Source organism: Chelonoidis abingdonii, chromosome 1 (assembly GCF_003597395.2).
Source record: "Chelonoidis abingdonii isolate Lonesome George chromosome 1, CheloAbing_2.0, whole genome shotgun sequence".
Taxonomy (NCBI): Eukaryota; Metazoa; Chordata; order Testudines; family Testudinidae; genus Chelonoidis; species Chelonoidis abingdonii.
The window spans coordinates 352,509,172-352,535,810 of record NC_133769.1 but is presented as its reverse complement, the minus strand read 5'-3'; the positions used below and the strand labels follow the sequence as shown (position 1 = coordinate 352,535,810).

At 46.4% G+C, this 26,639-nt stretch overlaps 1 protein-coding gene across 2 annotated transcripts in view; it reads right to left on the bottom strand.

The window, feature by feature from the left end:
- Window positions 1–26,639, bottom strand: part of ME3 (malic enzyme 3) — a 190,630-nt gene that overhangs the window by 13,046 nt on the left and 150,945 nt on the right. For both annotated transcript variants that reach the window (XM_032764031.2, XM_032764030.2), the window contains exons 7-9: window positions 16,327–16,436; window positions 3,063–3,160; window positions 487–600 (exon numbers count right to left, since the gene is read on the bottom strand). In XM_032764031.2, the coding sequence (XP_032619922.1) occupies window positions 487–600; window positions 3,063–3,160; window positions 16,327–16,436 (322 nt within the window). The remainder of the gene's footprint in view (window positions 1–486; window positions 601–3,062; window positions 3,161–16,326; window positions 16,437–26,639) is intronic.

Genomic DNA, 26,639 nt, shown 5'->3' with positions numbered 1-26,639 from the left:
CTCCCATCCTCTTGCGGGGGAGGGGGGGAGGATTGTGTGCAGTGGAGTGGTTTGCATTGGTTTCTTTTTTGATGTGCACCTTGCACTTCGCGTGGCAGGTGGTGAGGTTAGTTTGGGCGGAAGTTCATTCCAGTGTCTTGGACCAAATCTCAAGAAAGCTCTGTCTCCTGGGGAGAAGATTTACAAAGTCCCATTGGGCCTGAAAAGCAGAATGGTGCCTGACTCTGCAGCTGGAGCTATCCCCAGAATGTCCAAAAGCTTCCGGAAAGGGCGTCAAAAACAAGAAAGCAAAGTCTACCTCACTGTGTATAAGCAAGTGCAGCTCCGTTGACTTCAACAGAATTGCAACCACTTACTTCAGGGCTGCCTGTGGCCCATTGGATCTGCTTGCTCTGGGTTAATGAGTCAGGCCCCATTGTACCCTGTGCCTGTTACACTGCATCTATCATGCACCACTGCACAGCAGTGCAACAGAAGCAGATTTACCTTGTCAATTAGTCCCTTGGAGTCCACCATCCAGATTTTTTTGATGGCGTCTTCCCTCAAAATTCCTTCCTTTTCCATGGCCATAACGATGAGCTGGGCTATGCCCATGGCAGCCTGAAACCCATAAGCAGAAAGCAAATTCCGATCATTTCCTCAGAGGAGCGTGCCTCATTTTGGAGAGGTTTAAAAAGATGACAGGTCCCCCCACACTCCTCCCAAAAAGCACATGGATTGTAAACGCTGTGGGGCAGGGATCCTCTTTCTGTTCTGTACAGCACCTAACACTCCGGGGCCCTGGGCCGTGACTGAGGCTCCAGCGCACACAGTAATACAAGTCATCATCATCTAGCTGAAACATGTCAAACAGGAGGGAGTGATCGATGGCTTCTAACGCAGCAGACTGGTCAAGGAGGTTGAAGGTGGAGCATCGCCCTAGGATCTGACCAGGAAGAGGTTGTCTGAGACCTTCGTACTAGCAGTTTCAGTGGAGAGATGCAGGTGGAAGCCAGACTGGTGCGGCACCAGGATGAAGCCAGCAGAGAGGAACTCTAGGCAACAGTGGTAAATTTGAAATGTTGAGAGGAGAACAGTCCCCTCTTTCTTCCCCCAGTCTCATGATAAAAAAACAAAATAACCCTGACTTGCTGTCTATAGTTCCTGGCATTACGGTTTCACTGAGAGGCCTCACCTGAGATCTGGGTAGAAAGATGCTGAACACACCCATCTGTCGTGACTGTTGGATTGTAATCTCCATTTTACAGAGGGGCAAAATCACACAGGCAGTTGGTGACAGGAATTGAAGGCAGATCTCACAGGCCGCACTCCAGAGCCTTAACCACTAGCTACCCTTCCTCTCCCTGTTGTGGTAGGCACTGTACACACACAGAGGTAGAGATGGCTTCTGCCTCAAAGGGAAAGTGTGGCTCAACTCTGACAAATGATTGTAAAAGTGGCACGGGGGAGTTCTGTGTTCATTGTTCCTCAGTGACGGTCTCAGATTACAAGGAAGAAGATTTTTGTTTTCCCTAACAGCTAGCTTGGCAGGCAGGCCCTGATTGTCAAGCTGGGCTCCTTTCAGTTCATGCATCGTCAGTAATAAAGTATCAGAGGGGTAGCCGTGTTAGTCTGGATCTGTAAAAGCAGCAGAGAATCCTGTGGCACCTTATAGACTAACAGACATTTTGGAGCATGAGCTTTTGTGGGTGAATACCCACTTTGTCGGATGCAACGAATAAAGTAATAAAGGTTCTGCAGGCCAAATTAAAACCCCACTGACACCTGTGCAGCCTCATCACATTCCGTGGCTTTGCACGCAGTTGACTGTAACTTAAGTAAACAATTCTATTGGTGATGCACAAGGAGGAACAGGCTCCAGCTCCAGCTTCCTCTCAGATGTGCTGGCTCTGAAGGGGTAACAGGCAATGAAGACCATTCCTGGTCAGAAAGGTACACTAAGAGTAGGTTGTCCCTTTGCTTCTCCTTACTGAATTCCAGCCTGGCTGAAGGCTTAGGCCCGGATCCACAAAAAGACTTTGGCAGAGCACTGCATGAAAAAAAATCACTGGAACAACACTGATGTGCAGAGCCAAGTGAGGCACCCAGGCTCCCTATATAATGAATGGGGAGAGACGGGTGCCTTAGAATGTGATCCACAAAAGCCAGCATGCTAGGCGAGGGGCTGCCTAAAGTAGCCAATGGGAGAAGCCGACAAGCGGGGTGTGTCCTAAGCCCTGCTCTCTCATGGAGATAGGCACCTGAGATATTTCTTGTGAGAATGAATTAGGTGACTGCTTCACACCACACAGAACTGTTGGCAAGGAGAGGAGGTGGTGCGCACCTGCTGGGACAGTCTGAGGTGGGCTCCCTTACTCTCTCCTGTTGAAGCTGTTCTATTTTGTATACATAATTAAACAGTGATTTGAGCAGGTGGACTGACCCAGGATCTCCCATGTGGGTGCCCTAACCACTGGACTACAGAATTGTTCTCATCCTTTCTCTGGCCCCGTGACTCTATTTATCCACAGCTTCCACACGGCAGACTGAGGGAGCCCCACTTCAGAGTATCCCAGAGCTTAGTGGTTAGTGCACTCCCCTGAGAGGGTGGAGGTGCCTGTTCAGATCCTTTCCCACCTCTGCCTCAGGGGAGGATAGAATTTTGGGTGTCTCAAACCCCAGGTGAGGGCTCTAACCACTGGGCTAGAAATTATAAGGTGGTGGCACCTCCTTGATTTTGAATCGGACCTGATCCAATAGGTGCCTCTGAGCATGCTTATCAGATTGGGCCCATGGGTGAAACAGGCATTCTTCTGCCTGTCTTCCCCTGCTTTGTGGATCGCTCTTGGAGATAGGCCTCCAGGGACCTGGAGTGGTGTGGCAGTGCGCACGCCCAGAGGCAGAAACTTAGGCGCCTATAGGGTTTGGCAGCAGCTGAGTGCGACTTTTGTGGATCACAACAGAACCCAAAGCTGGGACTTAGGCACTAGGGTTTGTGGATCTGGGCCTTATGCTTCAATTTTTACCCTCTTAAAATGAAAGGACAAATACTGTATTTAGGGCCGAACCCAGGTGAAGCCTACCTCTCCGGCTCCTTGGAAAACAAACTTATGGTCGGAGAGCTTGTTCTTTGTGATTCTTAAGGCTGCGAAGATGCCAGCTACTGCAACAGAGGCAGTACCTGAAAAGAGAATAGAGACACCAGTGAGCAAGAGGAGAAAAGGCAGAAGGTGCCATTCACTAAATCCAGCTGCTAGTTGTTTGAGAACTTGCAGGAAAACATCTCTCGGATACTGTGCCCCCCCGCATCACCGTAGTAGTATCTGAGCACCTCACAACCTTTAATGTATTTATCCTCATAGCCCCTCTGTGAGGCAGGGCAGTGCTATCATCTGTTTTACAGATGGGGAACAGATGTGAAGAGAGACTTAGGGTGTGTCTATACTGCAATCAAAGATTGGATTACAGCTTACATGGGTATAGCCACACTAGCTTTAATCTAACCAGTCTAGTTTATTATAGCTAAAAATAGTAGTGAAGACGTGGCGGCATGGGCAGGACACGCCCTCCTGGAACACTGGATACATACTCATGGTTCTAGCCTGTGCTATTGCGTCTTCACTGCTATTTTTAGCCATGGTAGCTAGATGGAAGCTAACCTGGGGAGGCCTACTTGGGTAGCAATTGCACCTCCAGGTGCAGTGTAGACGTACCCTAAGTGACTTGACCAACGTCACCCAGGAAGTCTGTAGCACAGCTGGAAATTGAAGCCGGGCCTCCTGAGTTCCAGGCTACTGTCCTAACCCCTGGACCTGCCTTCTCTCTTCCCATTCCCTTTCAGCTCCCTGCTTTCTCTTCTCCTTCACTTCCCTCACACTGACTCCTGGCTCAATGCCCAGCCTGTCTATTAGCCCAGAGCTGGGGAGAAAACTACCACTCCAGAGTCAGCAGGAGGAAGTTGGGTGCAGGGAGTGGGGAGACATATGGGAGGGAAAGGGAGAGGGTCATGAAAAGCACAGATCAGCCAGGCCTTGGCTATACTTGCGGTGACGTGTAGGCTGGGTAGCCGTAGCTACACACAGCAGTGAAAGGCAGGCTGTGTCCAGTCTGCGGTGTGTTGCTGCATAGAGCAGGGAAAGACTCCGGCGGGGGGAGGCCGTGGGACACTACATTGCTAAAATAGCAATGTAGACATGGGAGGCATGGCCTTGGGCATGTAGTGAGCCGGGTAGGGCATGTGCCGTAGGGTTCTGGCGTGTCTCTACTCGCTGAAGAAGTGCCTCAGTGTCTAGGCTGCCATTTCTAACCATGCTATGGGGATGTGCAGTGACTGTGCCATAAGTGTAGCCATAGCCTTAGATCCACTGGGATCTAAGATTACAGCCTCAGCCAGATGCTCTGCACCATCCCAGCTGCTTCACCAGGACAGTTCAAAGTTTCCTCCAGCCTCCCCTCAAACAGGGTTAGAGTATCTTGGACTGAGTCATTCCCCACCCCCTATGAGTCACCAGAAGTGTGTATCTATGGAGTCTGGCCAGGCAAAGGGCTACAGTGGAAAAGAGACAAGGGAGTTACAGGCTGGTGAGGGGCTTGTGATTGCGACAGACGCAGGGTGTATATTATGGAAACACAGGCCCAGAGTCAGGTGCAATGGCTTGTGCTGGTGCAAAGGCTTCAGTGGATATGGCGAGTCTGCTTCTGCACCCCTCCCCTGCTGGGCAGCCTGGATCTGCCCCCAAGGGGCCTCCCACTGGCCTCTCCGCTCTCACCATGCAGTTAAGTAAAGAACTCTCCACACCCCAGGCGGGCTAAATACCCTGTTTTCCCCATGCTTCCAGCAGCTCACATTTTCCTGCCCTCTCTTCCCCAAGTCCAGCCAGGCTAGAGAGAGGGGGTGAGCCAGCCCAGTGGCTCGCCCTGATGTTAGCGCAGGGGAAAGTGCAGCTTTCACCCCTCCACCCACTCTAAGGAGCATAATAGAAGTTGTTGCTAATTAGGGACGCATGAACGTGAGCTATACAACCACCAGATGGCGCTGTACCTATGTCAATGGTAGGAAATCTCCCAGCAAAGATCATCATGGGATTGTGTGGCTGAAACTTTCTAGTGTTCAGTGGCTGCTTCAGTTTGATCCCCCTCTCTTTCCTCCAGCTTGCACAAAAAGCAAGGCTATGGGGATAGTGCAATTTAGTGCCTTATCGCCCACCCTCTGCATCTGGTCCAGTTCAGGAGTGGCTGCCTGTGGAGGAGAGAGAACCACATGCCAGTGTGTTTTTGGAGGTACCTAACTCATGATAAAGGCACCCAGACACTCTGATAATTGCCATAGAAAAGTATATAACAATAAGCAATTTCTGCTATAGAGAAACCCTCTGCAGGGGGACTAAGCAAGTTCCCAGGCTATTATAGAGATTCCAGTGTCTTGGCTTTACAGAGCAGGCTAGTTGCTTTCTAAGTAGGCAATAGGGTTGCCAGGCATCCAGTTTTCATCTGGAATGCCCAGTCGAAAAGGGACTCTGGCAGCTCCACTAAAAGTCTGGTTGGTGTCGCACCCGGGCTAAGGCAGGCTCCCTGCCTACCCTGACTCTGTGCGGCTCCCAGACGCAGCTGGCATGGCCAGCTCCTAGCCACAGGGGTGGCCATGGGGGCTCCACATGATGTCCTTGACCTGAGCACCGGTTTCACAGCTTCCATTGGCCAGGAACTGCAGCTAATGGGAGCTGTGAGGGCAGCACCTGTGGGCATGGGCAGCACGCAGAGCCCCCTGGCCCCTCCATCTAGGAGGCTGAGGGACATGCTGGCTGCTTCCAGGAGTCACCTCATGTAAGCGCTGCCTGGAGGCTGGGGTGGGGCCTCGGAGAAGGGGTGGGACAGAGGCGAGGCCTTGGGGCAGGGGTGGGGCTGTGGGTGGGGCAAGAGTGTTTGGTTTTCTACAGTCAGAAAGTTGGCAAGCTTAATAGGCAATGCTGTTATTTATATGAACACTGTGTATGTGGGGGGCAGACAACAGAAGGCTGTTAATGAAGAATGATGTTCTATAACACTCGACTGGGATTCAGGAGATCCAGGCTCAGGTTCCTGCTCTGCCAGATTTCCTGTGTGACCTTAGGCAAGTCACTTAAGCCCTCTGGGCCCCAGGTCTCCACCTGTAGTGGTGGGCAGCATTGTCCTCCCTCCAGTGTCATGCGGATAAATTCAGTTAGGCTGTGAGGTGCTCTGATACTCCAGTAGGGATGGGTGTGACATGAGAAACTAGAGAGAAAGACAGTTTATATTTCACAAGAGTAAAGACACAAGAAGAGATCAAAGCAGTAGAGATGTGCAAATGTGTGACTGGCTATTCGGTGTATTTCATCCTTTCCTCTGGTGTCTTAGGCCACTAGAAACCATTGCCAGTATGGTAATGTCTGTTTGGAGGCTGTGCGATTTCTTTTTAATGACATTTCTATACCAGCAAAAAGCCCTTATATTGACACAGTTATTCTAGCATAAGAGCATGTTTTCTGGTTTATTTAGTTTGCTTAGGGAACCCAGTATGAGCAATACCAGGAAAAGCACTTTTCAGCCAGTATAAGCTGCATCTGCACTAGGAGGGTTTACCAGTAGAGTGATACCAGCAAAACTTTTTTAGTTGAGACCTAGTCGAACCTACAGGATGGAAGAGCTACTGCCACCTAATCAAGAGTCTGACTTAGCATAAATATTGAGGTCGCTTCCAGTCCTACACTTCTATGATTCTACCAGTGGCAGAGGTCTGCTTCCAGAGCAAATTGTCCTGTGCTATCACAATAATATGTGCATCCAGGCATGCAGCTATTATGGGCTGGTTACAGTGTAATTTATCAGAGGCAACAGTAATTTAAGCATATGATTCCTAGGGATAGCTAGAATAGACGGGTAATTTAATTTCTCAGGCTAGAGTCTCTGAAACCACAAGATCCTCAGATCTGTACCAAAGAGGAACCCCCCATTGTCTGCTCAGAGAACAGCTCGTGCTAGTTTGTTTCCTGATATGGAACTTCTGGATTCAATCTCTTTGAAAGGAAAAAGACACCCACATCTTTAAAGGAATTGCTGTAACTGAATGTCCTGCTTAGAGGGGACTAAAGTTCATCAACTCTGGAAACGAAGGAACCGGAGGATCCTCTGTATGTGGGAAGCAGTTCCTCTTTGCTCCTCCTGTACAAAATCCTCATCCCCTGGCCAGCACTGTTTGGAAAACCCAGCGGTCTCTGCCCACTGAGATGCTCATTACCGATGGCAGAGGAGACTAATTAACCCCTTCCTCGTGCAAACTTTTACACATTCCCAAGATTATGGGAATGCAGGGAAACTGTGCTAGCTTCAGTGTTGCCTTCCCATGGTGTCACTTCGCTTGGCTTGTTAATGCTTCGGTTTTCTAGTATCCCTTTTGTTCTGCTTGTTCACTGGATTTCAGCAAAGCCACGACCAACAGCAGCTCAGCTGCCACTGAGTCACAGAGTGGGACCATTCAGACTTCCTACCCCAACCTCTTGAGTGAACAGAGAATGCTCCAGTATCTGGCAGCAGTACTGGGCCTATGACAAAGAGATGAACAGATCCAATTCCATTCAGGACAAAGGTATGCACAGGCCATTTCATTACAGCGTTTTGACTGCACAAAACTCCAAATGCCACAGTGAGGTGGGGCAGAGCAATTGATCTGGGGAGAAACAATTCTGGCAGGTGCAAGGGCAATGTAGGTCTCCATAAGGCACACAGGACTAGCAGTGATAGAAGCCTGGATATAGCCAGAAACTGCATGTGGAAAAATATTGGAGAGAGAGAGAGAAATGAAACTGGAGAAACTCCATGTTTCTCTTGATTCTAGCCCATGTGAAATTGCTTTAAACCCCAGTGGTCATCTAAGGGCCAATAGAGAGTAAACCTTATTGTTGGATGTGTCTGTGAACCCACATTAAAAGCAGTGAAAATGCAACTGGAACATGGTGCAAAAGAGACTTGATTCTTTTTAAGCAAGTGTTATTTACAAGGATTTAAGCATTGCGGGAGAGGAGCTAATAACGGGTGCCCTGACTCAGGCTAAGTGATGTGCTTTTGAGCAGCCCATATGCCTATGGGACAGGGCGTGCCATTACTCATCCCTCTCCATTTTAGTTGCAGATATGACTGAGGATGGCCGAACTCTGCTCAGCTTTGCTGTTTATAATAATGCTCCTCTCTCCCCAATGTGTTTCTAATCCTCCTTCCTCTCTCCAACTGCAGCTCCTTCCCATTACTCAAGTAACAAAATTACTGTACCTTGGCCTGGGATCAATAGTTATCTTTGAAATTACAGTTTCTGCACTTGAGCAATAAAGCATCTCTGTGGAGAAGGAGAGCTCACAGCTGGTTTCTGTAAGACGTTGGCTAATCAGTGCAATAATTCCAAAAACCTTACCAGAGGCTGTGGCAAGAAAAAGGCTTCAGCAAGTTGGTCTCTCTGGTTTCCAAACAGACTGAATGTCATTATTTCAGATAACTACTTCCTGAAGTAATTACTGAAGGAGGGCCAGGTTGGCAAGTCTGTTTTTGAGGCGGGAGTGGGGGGTGTTGCGGAGACAGAAGGGTGAACATTCATAAATCATGTTGTTCTTCAATCTTGAATGGAAAGCTCAACAGAGTATCACTAAATAGCTGACCAGCCCTCAGCAGCCCCTCCTGGGAGTCCAGAGAAAGTGTCAGGAAAAGAAAATGGTATTGTATGTTTAAAAACAAAGCTGATACAGGTAACCAAAGCCAGTCTAGTAAGAAGAAGCCCAGAGGCAATTTGTGAATATTGTTCTCATTGAGGGCTAAAATACTCAAGGCTTGATTCTCCTTTCGCATCGGTGTAAATTAGGAATAACCGCACAAGATGTCAATGGAGTTGCGTTAGTGTAAAAGCAGGCAGAGAGGATCACACCCCTCACAATTATATACAGCAAATTACATCTTTGGGGCGTTGGACAGGCATTAAATAATTAAGCCCAGAAACACCCATGTGGGGAAGGCAAGTATTAACCAGGTTTGCAAATTGGGAAAGCAGTTATGGAAAGGTTACACAATGAGTCAGAGGCAGAGATGGGATCAGAGTTCAAGGGAGAGTTAGGTTGATGTCACAATCTTTCCAGCATGACAGACACTAGCCGTTAATTAAGTGACACCCAAAGAATTGGCATGAACAGCGATCCTTTCATCTTTAACCACAGTCTAGTTCCACTGGGCCCTGACAAGACTTTTGTGCAGAATAGTTCCTTTTTGCTTTGAGTCCTGGAGCTGCTCTTTTTCCTCATGGTCCTCTGAACCAGTTAGGAGGAGAGGAAGAACTACCACAGTGTGATGGGCTGACTATGGGGCTGATCCTGCCCAGGAGAGTGGCGTGTAGGAGTGGAGGGGCTTTGGGCCTCTCAGCAGATGCACCAGGAGACACTGCGGGAGAAGAGACATCACCTCTTTGCATGCCTCTGAGCTGTGTTGATATACTTCCCATATGGGCCTCACGTCTAAGTACACGAGGATAAGCGAGAGAAAGGTACATAGAGCAGCCACAGTTTGGGGCTAATGGCCACCTAGTTGCCTGAATAACTGGAAATACACACCCTAGCCAGCCCAGCAGTAAGCAGGGCTGCCACTGTGTCTACTGTAGCAAGTCCAGGGCCTCTAGAAGTACCCAGCTGGTGCTCTGCCGCACACCATCGCAGAGCCAGTGGGGCAGAACTCAGAGCCGCCTGCTCCAAAAGCACAGATCCTACCACCCGAGCTCAGGGGAGGAATCTCCAATAGCTCTTAGCTGCATAGGGCCTATGACAAACAATTGAGCAGTTTCAATTCCATCCAGCAGGAGCAGTCACTCACATGCGTGCGCCACTTCATCACATTATCTTGGCCTTCAGTCCAGGTGATAGTCCCTAGCAGCCTTTGTATCTCCCTTGACCACAATGTCCAATGAACCTGGTGGAAGGAGCTGACACTCAGCTGAGCCAAAATTCTAATTACTAACCTAGGTTCTCCTCCTCCTCCTAGTTCACTCCACCAAAGCCTCTCAAGAATCTGACCCTTAGCAACCATCAGGCACAAGGGAATAGCAAATGCCATTTTAACTGCTTTGTGAAAGAGGCAGACAAAAATACGTGATTTTTTATGGATGTGGAGCAAACAAGACCCAGCTGTGCAGCTTTTCCAAACCTTCCTTCATATTAATCCTCTGCAGCCTTTGCCATTCAGATGGTTATTGGCGAACGGAGAGTAGCCGTTCCACATGCAATCCAAATACATAATTGAAAGTAAAACACAGCAAAATTAAAGCGAGGTGAAGATCTCAGAATATTTTCAGTTCGACCTCCTAATCTCAAAGTGTAACCAGAGTGCTCTTATTCTTCCCAAAGAGGTCCTAGATAAAAGGTTAAAACATAAACTGTGAAATGGTATGGAGTCAGTCAGGCTGGGCGATCTAGCAGTACAGTGACTTGCTGACACTCAGAGGATCCTAGTTCAGACCCTTCACTCTCTAGTGTGACAGGTTTGGGACCACTGAAGATGCCTAGCAATTATCATGGTGGGGGAAGAGCTGTCCAGCTCATCAGTGACACTGAAGAGATTAAACCTCCTTCCCTTCAAAGGAAGGCAGAAACCACTGCTATCCATTGCCTCAGCAACCTCACCGGGGACAAAACTGCAAAAGGAGAGTCAGTGCTGAGACCGGGCATCAAAAACCTTTTTAACATGTCAAGTTCTTTATATATATATTTAATATATATAAAAATCCTGTCTCCCCTGGAAAGTGATTTTGTATCATGCACTTCATATGAGCTTAACAGAGAGGAAAATTATATTGGTCTTTACAGCATGGGCTATAGGAATGGTTCAGAAACAGGGTTAGTAACACTGTCCAGTGAAGGACAAAAGCTTAACACAGTCAGAAATCCGGGCTGGTGTGTGTGTGGGGGAAAGTGCAATGTTCCATACCTGCTTAATGGATCAAACACGTTGGGCCAGACCCTCAGCAGCTCTATATCAGTGTCATTCCACTGAGGTCTTGTCTATTATATAAGTGTAACACCGACAGACCCCAAGTCATCAGCAGGCGAGATTGAACCTGGCGCCTTGGGAGCTTAGTACATGAGCTAAAAGCCAACTGGCACTTAATGAAGGCTGTAGAGCAGACTCATTTAATGCTCTCTCTGAGTGGTCTCAGTGCCACTAGAGGGGACAGAACACCACGCCCAGGAGGTGTGTGGGTTACATAAGCAGCCCACATAAAAGTCAGTAGCACCTCTGGGTGCATAAGGGATGCAGGAGGGGGAGCTGGCCCTTACTCAGCAGCAGCAACTGCAAAGTGCCAGAGCCTCGTCTCTCGCAGAGCACAGCAGGCCAGAAGGGGCAGGATAATGGAGAATCTCGGCAGGACTGAGAAAAATCTCCCCCTTTGCCTTCCCACGAAGGATGGGAATGTCCCTACAGGGACATTGCCCTGTTCAGAAGCTGTCCAACAGCACATAGTTTTCTTTGTTTATAGCATTATATCTTCCAGTGCTCTCTTCCTATTCTGCTTCTCTTCCCTCTTAGTTTCCTGTCATGATGACCAATGCATAGTCCATGTCAGCTGACACAATGAAATAAGATACTGTACAGTTCAATCTGCTGAAATTACAGAGCACATTGCCAGACACTAGTCCGATTCTACTCAGTCTGTGGACCTGTGCCTTCAGCCTGGGTCACAGCATGGAGCTCTGGAGTCCAACCCACCCAAACAGCTGCTCAGACTGGGAGGGCTGCAATAAACACACTGCTCATCTCAACTAAGACCTGGGAGTAGCATTCTCATATAGTCCAAGGACTATGAGAAGATATAAAGAAGTTCTGAGGAATGAAATGATCCCTGTGCACAGTGTGCATTTCAGTTTCATTGTGCAACTACTTTATATAAATAGCCAAGATTTTCAGAAGTGGCTACTGATTTGGGGTTTTCATCCTGAGACACCTTGAAGAGGTCTCATTTGCAGAGGGTGGGTGTGCTGCTCTTTCTGAAAATCAGGCTGGCCATAAGGACACCCAGAAACAGAAGCACCCAAAATCAATGGTCACTTTTGAAAATCTTAGTAAATATTATTATTCCATCAAAAAACTAATGTAGAGAGAACATCCAAGTTACTCAAAAGTAAGGAAATGCCAAAGTAGGGACAGCCAGGCATCCTTATCTCTGCCCCTACGTCTATATGCATGATCTAGTCCCTTAATTACATGATCAAATACTACTTGTCAAGAGCACATCATAATTTTTTTCTGCAATTGTGGATACACTTTGCACAACAACCTATTCTACTAAGTACTGCTCTGGGCATGGCAGATGATCTGAGCCCACGAAAGTCATCCGTATTCTTGATGGGCAGCAAATAAGTGGAGCTCCTTGGTCCTGTTCCATGTGACGAGTACCTTTACTGAAGCAAGGGCCCTGGCAAGACCTGTTCCTTTAATCCATTGGTGTGTAAAGTTTTCCAAGACATGCACAAAAATTTCAGCAGTGTAAGCCAGACCTTCCACATTCAAGTCCACAGAAAGATTCCTTTTGGTTTGGATGGTACTGGATCATCATACACTTCAGAAGGCTGAGCTGAATGAGACAAAGCTCTCGACTGAACAGTGAACGAGGCATGTAGCCATGAAGCTTTAGAATTGGGCAGATTTGCATGAGGCAGGGCTCCGACAGGCTTCTGCTTAATTCAATAGGTGCTTTCCTCTATATAGTGATGAGGCAGAAACATAGGGAGTCCTGTCTCAATGGTGCACAAAATTTATTCCACTGCAGGAGTTCTGAATTGTCTCCTTTCTCTTCCCCATTGACTGTGGCAGGGCCGACTCCAGGGGTTTTGCTGCCCCAAGCAGCCAAAAAAAAAAAAAAGCTGCAGTCGCAATCTGCAGCAATTCAGCGGGAGGTCCTTCCCTCCGAGTGGGAGCGAGGAACCCTCTGCCGAATTACAGCCGAATACCTGGACGTGCCGCACCTCTCCGGAGTGGCCACCCCAAGCACCTGCTTGCTATGCTGGTGCCTGGAGCCGGCTCTGGTCTGTGGGTAAGGGAAGTACACAAACTACAGAAGGGCAGGATATTCCCAATGCCTCTCCAGTCAGACATCCTGCTGCTCAGCGCATCCCTGACTTTTCAACGGGGTGAGGGAACAATCAAAAAATAATCCCTTTTAGCTGAAATCCCAGCTGCTGCCCCATGAATGAACCGAGACTGGGCTGAGAAAGGAGTGATGTCATCATCCCTGGGGAGAAATGAGGAGCAGTCCCTGAATGGGGAACACCCACGCAGCACTGAGAGCCAGCTCCTGCCTCAGGCCTGGGCTAATGGGTTTCGTAATAAAAACAATCACCTCTTCCCAGTCTGTGATACATACATGGCAAACTTCCCACTCTGCATTAGCAGGCCGGACAGGGCAGGGGAAGGGTTTTTATCCTCGGAGTCAATCTCACTGTGTTGCGTTAGGATGCTCTCTGCAGGAAGTCAGTCTTGTTAACCAAACAATGGTGGGAATTAATCTTTCAGGAGATGGCGTCTTTTCTCTCAGACACCCGCGGCCAAAGAAAGGGAGGCCGAAGTGATTCTGAGGGCTGGGATTTATACATTCTTCACACACCTTCAGTATGGGCGTTCATCAGACCTGCTAATCCTCTCAGATTCTTGTTTCGCTGCATCGCCACTACTAAGCTGGGACGACCTCGCAGTGCAGATGCAGCCTGCTCCAATGGAAGGGGTTTTTCCATGGCTGTACTGCCTCCCAAAATGATGGCAGCTATGTGACAGAAGCATTCTTCTGTCAACATAGCTTTGTCTACACTGGGGTGGGTAGCATAGATAGATGGTTTTTCCACACCCCTGCCCGACGCGGCTATACCAACCTAATTCTTGTGCGTTTATCAGGCCTTAGATTCAAATCCACTTATTGATGGTGAATTTCCCCTGTGACTTTGGCCACGAAGCTTGAACTGGTGCAACTCGAGCCTGCTTGCACCATTTTAGCTAACAGCATGTTTTTAAATCTGATTTTGTTAAACCTGTGCAAGCCGCTGTATGGACACTGTTAAGCTAAATCCATATAAGGCAGGTTCAGGTTGAACTACATCTATTCCTTAATGACTTGAGCTAAACTGAAGCAAGAGTGCTTACACACAGGGCCGAGCACTGGTTTAACTAAATCATTTAAAACACGATTGAAGTTAAATTGACACAAGTTTGAAATGTAGACAATGCCTGAGCTACAAAGGGATAAGAAGAGAGGGGCATAGCAGGAAAAGTAGGAAACAGGAGGGCAAAAATTAAAGTCAGACTCCCCCTACTTTATCCCATACCAGCACTACACCTTTGTGGTATATAGGTTATCTTGGCTTAGACTCAGTGGCCAGATTCAGAGGGGATGAGTGAGGAGAATTACAAGACAGTATAAGTCCAAGTGAGTGTAACTGAATGTAGAGAGGCCTAGAAGAAGCTTCCTTCAATGCAGTCACACACTTCTGGACTTGTCCTCCCTCCCTTTTGCTGTCTTACATACAATTAAAAGGCAAACTCATAACCCCCCCAAGACAATGGTTAACTTCCCTGACACATCTCACAGCTACCCAAATGATTAATGAGCAGTTGCTTCCTCATCTGCTACAATGCAACCAGCCCCAGCTTATGTGCTTTGCTGTAGGGGAGATCAGGAAGTTTGGAAAGTGGGAAGTGTCTATTGTTTTAGCATGTGGGGATTTTTGCCTATTAATCAATTTCCTAAGGGCCAGATCTTCAAAGATGCACATATGCGACTGCACATGACTAATGGAGGAGCACCAATCAATACCTGTGCGCTGCCAGAGTGCTGCATTGCCACCCCCAAATCCTGCCTTCCTTCATAGTGGAACCAAGCCAGCAGTGCTGCCAGGGGGTGCTCTGGCAAGTTGGATCCAGAGTTTGCTCCCAGGCACTCAACTGTGGGGTCTCCTCAGAGAGGGTGTTAATCATCTCCCTAGATGGGCTTTCCACACCATATGCCCTGTCCCCCAGGCTCAGAACTGCCATGTCCTTTTCATCTCCTCTCTCTCTTCCCTTGCACTGATAGTCACCAAATCCTGCTACTCTTCCCTTTGCAAATCTCAAAAAAGCCTGTCCAACCCTCTCTAGCCCCCTCACCAAAACTCTTGTCTGGGCCACAATTTTCTCCTTCGTACTTTGTCTAGATACTTATCACCACAGCATCTGAGCCCCTCTCCTCTGGCTTACTGAGCTCTCCCCGATCTCACCCCTCTTCAATCCATTGCCCCTGTGCTCCAGCCAAGCCCAGTCCTTCTAATCTCCACTAGCTCCACACCTCCCCTCCCCGCATATCAAATTTAAGCTTTGTCCTGGCTCTTAAGGGTTTGCAAAATTTGGCTCCTGCTTCCTGGTCTGCTCTCGCCTCCTTCCTCTGTCCTCTTCCCTCCACCCAAGCTCCATGGATCTACCATCCTCTTCTGTGTTCTTCTCCTATTCTTTGTCTCTTGGACTTCTTCCCCGTTACTCCACGTCTCCCTTTCCCAGTCTGACATGTCTCCACAAAATCCCTCCTCAGAACATGGTTCTTCCAGGATGACTGCTCATCCTACCTCTCTCTCTCCCATACACCTTCATTCCCCAAAGTCCCTCTGGGGGTCTGATCGCTCTTGGACCTTCATCGCTGTGAAGGACCTGTTAGACAGCACTGCAGGATGCTGCTGGAAGGAGTGTGTACATAGATACCTCTGGGAAGCACCTTGTGTAGGGACAGACCTTGTGTGAAACTGGTACTGGCACAACATTTCCTTTCAATCTTTTTCAGACACAGATTAGGACAAGTCCCATTGTTTGTAAATAGCTGATTAAGATCAACCCTCTGAAACTCCTGTGTGTGCCAGTCAGGACTAGAAAAGGAAGAAAAAGGAGAGGAGACAAGAAGGAGAGGAAAAGGGCGGCCAGTTTCTAATGTGATAGGAAGATCCTGCTCTTAACTTGAACAATACTCCCTTCCACGTGTTGAGGGAAACAGGGGGGCACTGTGGGCTATGGGACTGGGGTTCTAATCCTGGCTTAGTCACTCTCTCTGTTCTGTGGTTTTGGAAGAGTCACATTAATCTCTCTGGGGAAAATTCTGCTCTTAGTTTCCTTAGTGAACATCCACAGTTGCTCCATTTAACACTTTTCGAAATACATTACTGTGCTTTTGTTTACATTGTTATTGCTTGTGTGCAAGCTCTATCAGGCTCAGCAGAAATTTGAGCTCAGTATATTTAATGGCCTTGTGAACTCAGTTGCATTTCCCTGTGAATCAGTCAGGATTGCATTGGCACTTACCCTGAATGTCATCGTTGAATGTACAATATCTGTTGCGGTATTTGTTGAGAAGACGGAAAGCGTTGGCATTGGCAAAATCTTCAAACTGGATCAAGCAATTCATGCCATACCTGTAGTTTAAAGGACAATTAGAAGTGGATAAAAACCTCCACAACACAGGAAAAGAAGCATATCTGCTAAAAAAATTTTTATTAAGACAACATGGCTGTGTGTATAGAAAATATATATAGGAAAAAGACTAGTGGAGATAACCATCCAAGGAAGTGGTATATTGAGAGTGCCTATGTTGGACATCAAAATCATCCACTCTAATCAGAGCGCTTGTCTCCACTTACCGGGGGATCAGCGAGTGGCAATCGATCCATCAAGGGTCAATTTAGAGGGTCTAGTGAAGACCCGCTAAATCGACCACTGATCGCTCTCCCGTCGACTCCAGTACTCCAACAGAACAAGAAGCATGAGGTAAGTCACCGCAATAGCATGAGGTAAGTAGACACCACAATAAGTCAACCTAAGGTATGTCAATTCCAGCTACATTATTTACTTAGCCCCGTAGTGCAGACCTGCCCAGAGACTTTGCTGCCACTCTAGGGAAATATATTTTAATTTGCACAGCATCAAGCCCTCCCATCTGAGTATCTCAATGTGCTACAGAAATGACAATGAGTTAAGTCTCATAACATCACACCTGGAGATAAAGAAGTTTTCAAGAGGAGGAAACTGAGGCACAGAAAAATTAGGTGACTTCCCAAGGTCACATAGAGATTCAGTGCAGAAATTGGACTCTGATTTGCTGACTCCTTGCCTGTATTTTAAGCATGAGATTATCCTTCCCATTTGTACTGATTATACAGAAGAAATTATGGCTAAGGCAGAGGAAGCAGGACATCTTAGTTCTATTACCTGGTCTGCCACTGATTTGTCACATAATCTAGGGCAAATCACTTAACCCCTCCTTGCCTCAGTTTCCCCCTGGGGACGACAATACTTTCCTACCGAGGGTATTCTGAGTATCAGTGCATTCATGTTTGTGAATCTGTGCAAGCTCCCCAGAGAGAAGGCACTACAGAAGGACTAAATAGCAGTATTACAAAGTCCCATCCATAAGGGACATTGAATATGTATTTGGGATAATGTTAAATACTGAACTGACCAATTTTCAAAGGTAAGGAAATCAACTTCTGCCCTTGATTCAGTTTATTTCTTTAGGAAGACAGTACATTGCCTACAAAAGAAATATCAGTTAAAAAAACACCATCAAGAGTCCACTTGAAATCTAAGTGCTTGAAAGAAATGAGTTCAAAGCTGTTTGCATCATTGCATGTACCAGCCTCTGATTTGACTACTACATTCTCTTACATTAAAAAATGTTCCTCTCTCCCATGTTGCACTGAGGAAAATTGAAACACAAACAACATGTTATACAAAAATCACAAAGTAAACATGTTAGAGGAAAATACTTCTTTTCCCCTAATCTCTTTCTGTTACAGTCACCCTAATTGTTACTTGTAGATAAATATTTTCCAGACGGCAGTATGATTTCAGGTTTATTCATCTCTTTAAACTTTCAACAGTCATCTGACTCCTGTCTTTACTGCTAAACTAGTAAAATAAAAGAGAATGTGAATAGGGTTGTCTCTCAAATAACCATCATCAGACAACATGAGGAGCATGAGGAATGAGCAATGCAGAGATTAGCAACCTCAGTGCTGTAGTTATGTCAAAGGAGGTTAAATGGCTGTTGCGATATTACAAAAATGACCCTCTCTGGGACCTTAAGCAATGCAAAAGCAGCACTTCCATTCATACTGCCCAGTCAGTCTCTCCCTTTTGCCATTGCCATTTGACATGAAAAAGTGGGACACCAATGCTTTAAACTAGAAAGTGATACCAAGCAAATCACGCTTTGTTTAAAAGCCAAGATTACAGCCATCAAAAGCTCCATTCACAACTCTCTGAGTGGATAGGCTCAGGCGCCCTCAGAATGTCCCAGATTTTTTTTGTGCTACTTTCAATTTCTATCATGTCTGTCGGCAAGGAGACAATGACAAGCACATTCATTGTCCCTATTTACCACTCCATCATGAGAAACTTAATCAGGCTGGTCAGACATGGTTTATAAACCATCTGGCCTCTCTAAGAGCCAGCCTATTAACTTTCTTTCTCTCCCCGCTTCTCCTGTCCCTCAAGAGATATAGGGTAACGTTTGTCAAAAAGTGCATAAGTGACTTAGGCACCTGCATCCCATTTCTAAAGTGACTTAGGCACTTAGAAACCTAAGGCACAGTAACTTTCAATGAGACTTAGGCTCCTAAGCATCTCCATTTGCTTTGAAAAATTCACTTGTAGTCAATCCTCTTTTCAGTCCAATACACAGACCTGAACTATAAAAATCATTGCCCTGTTCTCCATGTTAGTGTTTTTTTCACACCCCTGAGCGACAAAAATTATATCACAAAAGTAGTAGTGTAGACAAGCCCTTAGTACATGGCAAGGTGGGGTGTAAATCTACAGTGCTCCTAGCTTCTGGGCACTAACTGGCTGTATGGACCTTGCTACCAGGCACTAAAAGGTCTGTAATGTGCTTTGAGGTACTACTTGTGGTGTATTGAAAACTGAAAAATCACAAGCTGCCACTTTATAAAGTGGAGTCGCATCATAGGTGCATTTAGCTTATGTGATTTTAACTATACGCACTCAGCAAAACAAACAAAACAAACAAAAAGAAAAATAACTATTTAAATACTGTATCTGTAGCGAGGGCAATTCCGCCCGCCATTCCACTGAACGAGCATTTGACTATACATGATTTTCGCCTTATGCACTGATACTAACACCTACAAGATCTTCACCAAGCATTCTCAAAACTACGATACCCGCACGAGGAAATAAGGAAACAAATCAACAGAGCCAGATGTGTACCCAGAAGCCTCTTGCTGCAAGACAAGCCCAAGAAAGAAACCAACAGAACTCCACTGGCAATCACCTACAGTCCTCAGATAAAACCCCTCCAATGCATCATCAGGGATCTACAACCCATCCTGGACAATGATCCCTCACTTTCACAGGCCTTGGAAGGCAGGCCAGTCCTCGTCCACAGACAACCCGCCAACATTAAGCATATTCTCACCAGCAAAACCACACACCACACCGTAGTAACTCTAACTCAGGAATCAATCCATGCAACCTCGATGCCAACTCTGCCCACATATTTACACCAGTGACACCATCACAGGACCTAACCAGATCAGCCACAACATCACTGGTTCATTCACCTGCACGTCCACCAATGTTATATTCGCCATCATGTGCCAGCAATGCCACTCTGCTATGTACATTGGCCAAACTGGACAATCCCTACGTAAAAGGATAAATGGACACAAGTCAGATATTCGGAATGGCAATATACAAAAACCTGTAGGAGAGCACTTCAACCTCCCTGGACACACAATAGCATATCTAAAGGTAGCCATCCTGCAGCAAAAAAACTTTAGGACCAGACTTCAAAGAGAAACTGCTGAGCTTCAGTTCATTTGCAAATTTGACACCATCAGCTCAGGATTAAACAAAGACTGTGGATGGCTTGCCAACTACAAAAGCAGTTTCTCCTCCCTTGGTGTTCATACCTCAACTGCTAGAACAGGGCCTCACCCTCCCTGATTGAACTAAGCTTGTTATCTCTAGACTGATTCCTGCCTATTATATATATAATATATATATAATATAATGCATATTTATACCTGCCTATTATATATATAATATATATATAATATAATGCATATTTATACCTGCCTCTGGAAATTTCCACTACATGCGTCTGACAAAGTGCGCATTCACCCACGAAAGCTTATGCTCCAATACATCTGTTAGTCTATAAGAGGCCACAGGACTCTTCGTAGTTTTTTAGAGAACTTTTAGTGCACGGTAGCAGGGTCCACGCAGCCCATTACTGTGCAGCAAGCTAGTGCGCTGTACAGTCACAGCTTGGTTTGACATGCACTAAGGCTCTGTGTAAACAATCCCTAAGTCACTAGCGTTAGGGAGAGCAACAAAGCAACTCCACATTTCAGATACCTGGGCCTGTGTAATGGTTGTAGTTGGACACCGTATGTCAGGACTGGGTCCTAGTCCTATCATTTACACTGACTCACTGTGTGACCTTGGCTAAGTCACCCAGACCAACATTTTCTTACATGGTTGGCTATACCTAGGCACCTATTTACTTAGTTAAAGACTTTTCCCCGGTGCTTGGCACTGTAGTATCCGAGCGCCTCACAGAGAACAGCAGATTTCTCTTCACAAGAGAGGGAAGCATTATTATCCCCCTTTTACAGATGAGCACAGTGCAATTAAGTGAGTTGCGTCAGGTCACACAGGACGCCAGCCCACTGCCTTAGCCACAAGACCATCCTTCCTTTTGCAAAAATCTGTTTTATTAGTTCTAGTGGCCATAATGGGCTAGGAGCTTTCCAAACAGAAGGGAAGGTCCCAGTCCCTGCCTTATGGAGCTCACAATCTAATGAGAGACAGACATTTTCAGAGGTGCTGGACACTCACAGCTCCCAGGGACTACAGCTGGGGTGGGGGTGCTAAGCACTTCTGAAAATCAGACCCAGGGAGCCTCAGATCAGTTCCCCCAAAACGGAAGCAACCAAACGTAGGGGCTGCTTTGGAAAGAATTGTCCTTACTGTCTAGAGCAGGGGTGGGGAACCTATGGCTTGTGAGCTGGATCCAGCTCCTTGCTCATTTTCATCTGGCCAGCAGGCCAATGTTCAACTCACCTGCTGGGGGGGCGGGCGGGCTGAGACTCAGGGCTTCCCCCCCATGGCAGGGCGAGCTGGTGGTAATTGGGGGGTCTCTGAGTTTTGGCGCCCCTGTGTGGGGCTGGAGCTGCGAGCACCGGCTTGCCCTGCCACGTGGGGAAGCCCTGAGTTTCGGCGCCCCCCGTGGGGCTGGAGCCGTGAGCGCTGGCTCGCCCTACTGCAGGGGGAAGTCCCAAGCCTCCGCACACCCAGGTAGGTGAGTTGAACGTGTGTGGCCCGCCACTGAGTTTTTTGGTGGGTCAATGTCCCCTTACACAAAAAAGGTTCCCCAACCCTGGTCTAGAGATCTGTTCCGCTGGTGAACGATCAGTTGCCCTCCTTCAGGTATTTTGGCTCATATGTCACTTTCCTACCTCTACTTTGCCAACTCCTGGAATGGATATACTGCATCAGACAGAAGAACATCTACTCTTTTTGTATTCTACTAGCATAATGGGACAAACCAGAACAACAATGGGGAAATACACGGTACAAACACAGAGTGAAGCACACACAAGGAAAGAGCTTGAGACCCATTTCTAACAGGACACATTCTTCTCCTTGCCCTATAAGGTTTCAAAGGGTCTGAGACCACGTGGTTTCAACTGAAATACCTTGTTAATCTTTTTAATTCCCTTCCTAGAGGCCACCAACCTGCTGCCAATTATTTGTGAGTTGCACAGTATATTTTGGCGATGGAGCAGTTACAAGTTCCATGCACTTTTAATCTTTTCACATCAATCCTGGACGCTACGGAGGAAACACCCAATATCATAATTCTTCCAAAACACTGACCAGTGCCCCTTTCCCCTAAATGTGAAGCTTCCCAAATTTCTCTCCTCTACTAAAGCTTGGCAGCTAAAAGGGGTAGTCTGGATTCCCATGGAATATGTTCAAGGAATAAATGACATGGCAAGTATCTGGCAAATATAATTCTCTTATTGATTATCTGCCAAGTGAGTGGTTTTGCACGTGCAAGGGAAAAAGTCATGATCAGCAAAATGCCACAACACTTTAACATGTGCTGACATTTGCCAGAGCTGAAGAAAAATACCACAATTGGACTATGTGGTAGGTCTTCTTTTGGAACAATGCAATTTCAAATACTACACGAACAATGGGATTAGCAAATCTTTAACTAGGCCTGCAATTTTTAGAGCAAAGTATCAGGCAAGCTATTTCCATTAAAACCAGTCTAACCGCTGAATTAACATTAATTGGCTAGGAAAAATGGTGTTCTCGCACAGAAATAATTTGTGCAACCAGCACTTCAAACATCACAATGGTGGGAAGGCCTCTATGACTATGGGATAATATTTTCATGAGGATTAAGTACTCCTGAACAATTTCTTTTCTGTGTCAGGCACATAAATCTTTTCCTACCGCACACATTCCTTTCCAACAGCAGGCAGATGTGATGATAAGGGGAAATTGTCTATGTACGGCTTATGAATTCTGTTTGAGAATGAGGGGCTGGTTATGAGTATCTGAGCCAGACTGCAGCCTCCATTTTGAATGTGTGGTTTGTTTTCCTTCCCTGTTGTCCTTTTACTTCCATGTTGAACTGGAATTCCAAGGGGTAGTAAAACAATAACAAATGGTTGTTACTGTAAGTGCTATCCCATTTAAATGGAACCACTTTAGACAGCAGGTTCGCTCCTATCCAGAAGGATCAGTCTACCCAGGTGGGTTAGTTACTAAGTAATAGATTATCTGGTAGAGGATTCTGATCACCTGATGGAGCTGATCAAGGAGTCACTTGACAAAGGGGCTGCTGGGACCCCATTTGAATATATTTCAGGCTGTGATGACTCTCCCCCATCCCATGCCACCCTTACTTCTGCATTGCTGCTGGTGACGGCGCTGCCTTCAGAGCTGGGCACTTGGCCAGCAGCTGCCACTCTTGCAACTCCTTCCACAATAGTCTTGCAACTCCCTTTTGGGTCAAGACCCCCAGTCTCAGAAACATTGGGCTACAGGTTATAGAAGAGAGGGTCTCTTGGCAGCCATTTGAGAGAGAGTGGGATTGATTAGTTGATTGATGTATTCCATATTCTGGAAGAGAAGCCAAGTGCAGAAAGGATGAGGAAGGACCCTGGCTTCCTGAGAGGATTCTGGCCTACTCCCAAAGGACTCTCTTGCGTGGTGAGGAAACTGAGGCAAAGAAATGTGTATAGGTGTGTTTATTACTTTGCATATATCTATATATTTCTTGTGCTACCTGGGTAAAGAGCAATAGGGTTCTAGAATCGTGGGCAAAGTCTGTCTGTCAGCTTTCACAGTCACATAGCCCTGAAGAGGTAAACTCTAAAGCAGAAGTCTCACACGGTCGGTGGGATTCTGGGGAACACGCAAGAGCTGCTAATGAGGCTTGAGGGAGATGGCACTAGAGTATTGAACTGTGGGTTTCCCACTGCAAAGAGGGGTATTAAGCATGAGATCTGCTCCTGGGTTGTGTGCCTAGAGGCCCAAACCAGGGACAGTGCCTGAACTCTGCCCAGCTCCAGCAAGCTGACACATGCAATTCAGCAGTTTGGTGTGTGTCCAGTAGGGGGGCTTGATCAGATCTCCTTCCATCTATTTTTTATCTTTAACAAACATTTCCTGAGGACAGTGCAAAGAGAGTATGATGCTCCATAAATATTTAATTTCTCTCTCTGCCCCTTCAAGAATGGCAGGGCAGTGATGGAATGCTGCATCTTTTTTCACCAAGATACTTTTTGAAGGTTCAGAATGGAATCAATATTGCCAACCCCAAATGTTAAAAAAATCATGAGTCTGCTCCTCTCCTCCACAAAATCATGAGATTTTAAAAATATTTTCTTTTCCTTTGCCTTATGATTTGTGAGATTTCAGGCACCCTCAGGTCACATTTTCAGGCTTTTTCTCTGTAACCATGTGGGCTAGAAACTCAAGAACAATTATAATATCTGAGATTCTCACATACTCACAGGATTCCAGGAACTGGGGCTTTACATAAAACATCCAATATTACATGACTTGCAATAAAATTGCGACAGTTAGCACCATTGGAATGATTTTCAAGGACAGGTACTATCTATGCTGAGACTTTCAGAGGATTTTAAGGGATTTAGATATTAAAATCCCACTGAAATTAAATGAGAATTAGACACTTAGTTTACTGGGGCCACTTTGAAAATCTCACCATTAATGTTTACTGCTCCTTCCTAGCGATATATTTGTGGCTTTGTTTAATCAGGTCCATCCCCAGCCTAGTCACAATTCTGAGGATGTTTTCAACAGAAATTAGTTTATTTGTGTTTGTCAGAATTTCTGAGGAAAACATCTCCATTGCTTGACCCGCTCTACTCTGCTGACCTTGTGAGAGCTGCTGTGATCTCACATGCCACAGATGAGATATGGCTGCAGGCATCCATGACATGCTTTATTATTTGCAGGTGCAGGATGCCGCTGAGAAAAACAGCTGCCATATGAGCAGTGTAAGGATTTTGAGGATCTACTCTATTATATTTCAGCACTCTTAAGTTTATGACAACAATCAAGAACAGCCAGGGAGCAAGTACCTGCAGCAGCTTCTAGTTAGAAAAGAGTCCTGAGGTTGGTCTAGCTGGCATGTTACCAGCTTACATACGGCCATTCCGGATGCTCACCTCCCCAGTTATGGCTCCCAGTCTGAGGAAAGGTTGGGAACCAGCAACACAGAGTCACATTAGAACTGAGTGTTTTCCAGCAGGGGAAAGGCAAGGTGAGTTAGGACAGGCTCCTTCCAGGAATCTCTCCCTTCCTACTCTTCTCTGGCATGCTCTGCCAGATCATGCTCTCCTGAAGTCCATCTGAAACCCTAGGAAAATGTTCAGTGCCTGAGGAGTTAACCACCCAGAGTTTAACTACCTTTATTGTAAAGCAAAGCTGTAGTATATAGTATGTGGGATTTTGGTTTAACCTGGCTGGGGAAGCTTGAACAGATGGATGCCAACATCCAAATTGCCTACCTCCATCCAATGGATATGCTCAGCAGATTGTTTCCCTCCTCCCCACTTCCAGTAAAAAGCAGCTTTATTGCTTGACCTTCTAGTTTTGGACTCCAATATATTCCCGTTCCTCCAGGGCACAGTGCAGTGTGTATTTATTGGAACTATCTGCTCTTGTAACTCTCTTTATGTAAAGGTGCCTTTCCAGTTTGCATGAGTAATTTTCACCTTTGCTGGCTGTTAAAAGTTAAATTTTGGGAGACTGTTTTTGCATTTCTCAGCCCTCCTTCCAAAGAGCAGAAGACAGACTTAAAGGAATTCAGACACTTTAGGACAGAAATGTACGTATAAGTAACAAAAAAAACAAAAAAAGAAAAAAAAGGGGGGGTTATACACACTAATATTGACAAAATTTTCATTTACAAATATTTTAAAAAATGGGCTGTTTTGACCTTGCAGCTGGAACACTGGTTTAGTGCATGAGAACTGAGCAATTATACTGATTGCAAATCGATGAGGCTAGTTTCAGGTGCACATTTTTAAAGTCTGGGTGGGCAAAGTTCTGTGAATTCCCAACTTGGGGACAAATCAGATGCAGAAAATAAGTGTATGAGCATTTCTGATCATTGGTTTTTGGTCTTTACCTAGCTACAAGAAACATCTGTACAGACCAGAGCTACATAGACCACCGGGCAAGTCTGATTAAGTGCTGGCAATCCCAAAGCACGGTCATGTAAGAGATCGGGAGGTAGAAGTGAGCTGAGCACTCATCGAAGGAGCCCAAGCCTGTCTATTTCCAGAGCATTCTGCAAACCCCAGTTGTTTGAAGAAGCCTTCTCACCACAGCAGGAGCCCACAGACTACGGGAATGGCATGCGGCTTAAAACAATTCCAAGTTTAAGCAGCAAACTCATAGATGGCAGGAGCAGAGGCTACTAAGGACTAAACCCTAATGAATTCTTAATTCTGTGCTCACCAGCTAGAGATTTTTGGTAAGAAGCACTCTGCAAACTTTGCCATCAGTAAGACTAAAGCCTAAAGCAGATCATACATGCCAAGTCCCCTGCTATCCATCCATTCATCCCTTGAATACTTATACAGACCTCATTGCAAACACCGAAGAGGATGAGGTCTTTCTCTCTCTCCCCCCAGTGCCATCAGGAAGCAGGCTTATTATTTGTTTTTGTTTTTTATGAATCAGTGAGATTGAGGTTGCTAAAGCCTGGGCAAAGAGGCAGGTTTTGTATTTGGCTCCAAGTGTGGCAAGGTCCCGTGGTGACTCTTATTTGTTCTGGCAACGAGTTCCATGTTCCTGGTCCAGCTCCTGTCTCCGGTGGTCACAAGCCTCCTTCTATTGGTTGAGTGAACCATTGTTCTGGTGGAATGCAGCTGTTGTAGGAGGTCCTGCTTGCAGCAGATGAGACTGTCTCTCCGGTAACCAAGACTGATACCATGCCCATCTATGTTAGGTTAGTATATACCATATTATACAAATGCCTGGCAGTTATAAGAGCTGCATGGGGCTATGTTTTTCCCAGAGTTCTGTTCACTCATGCT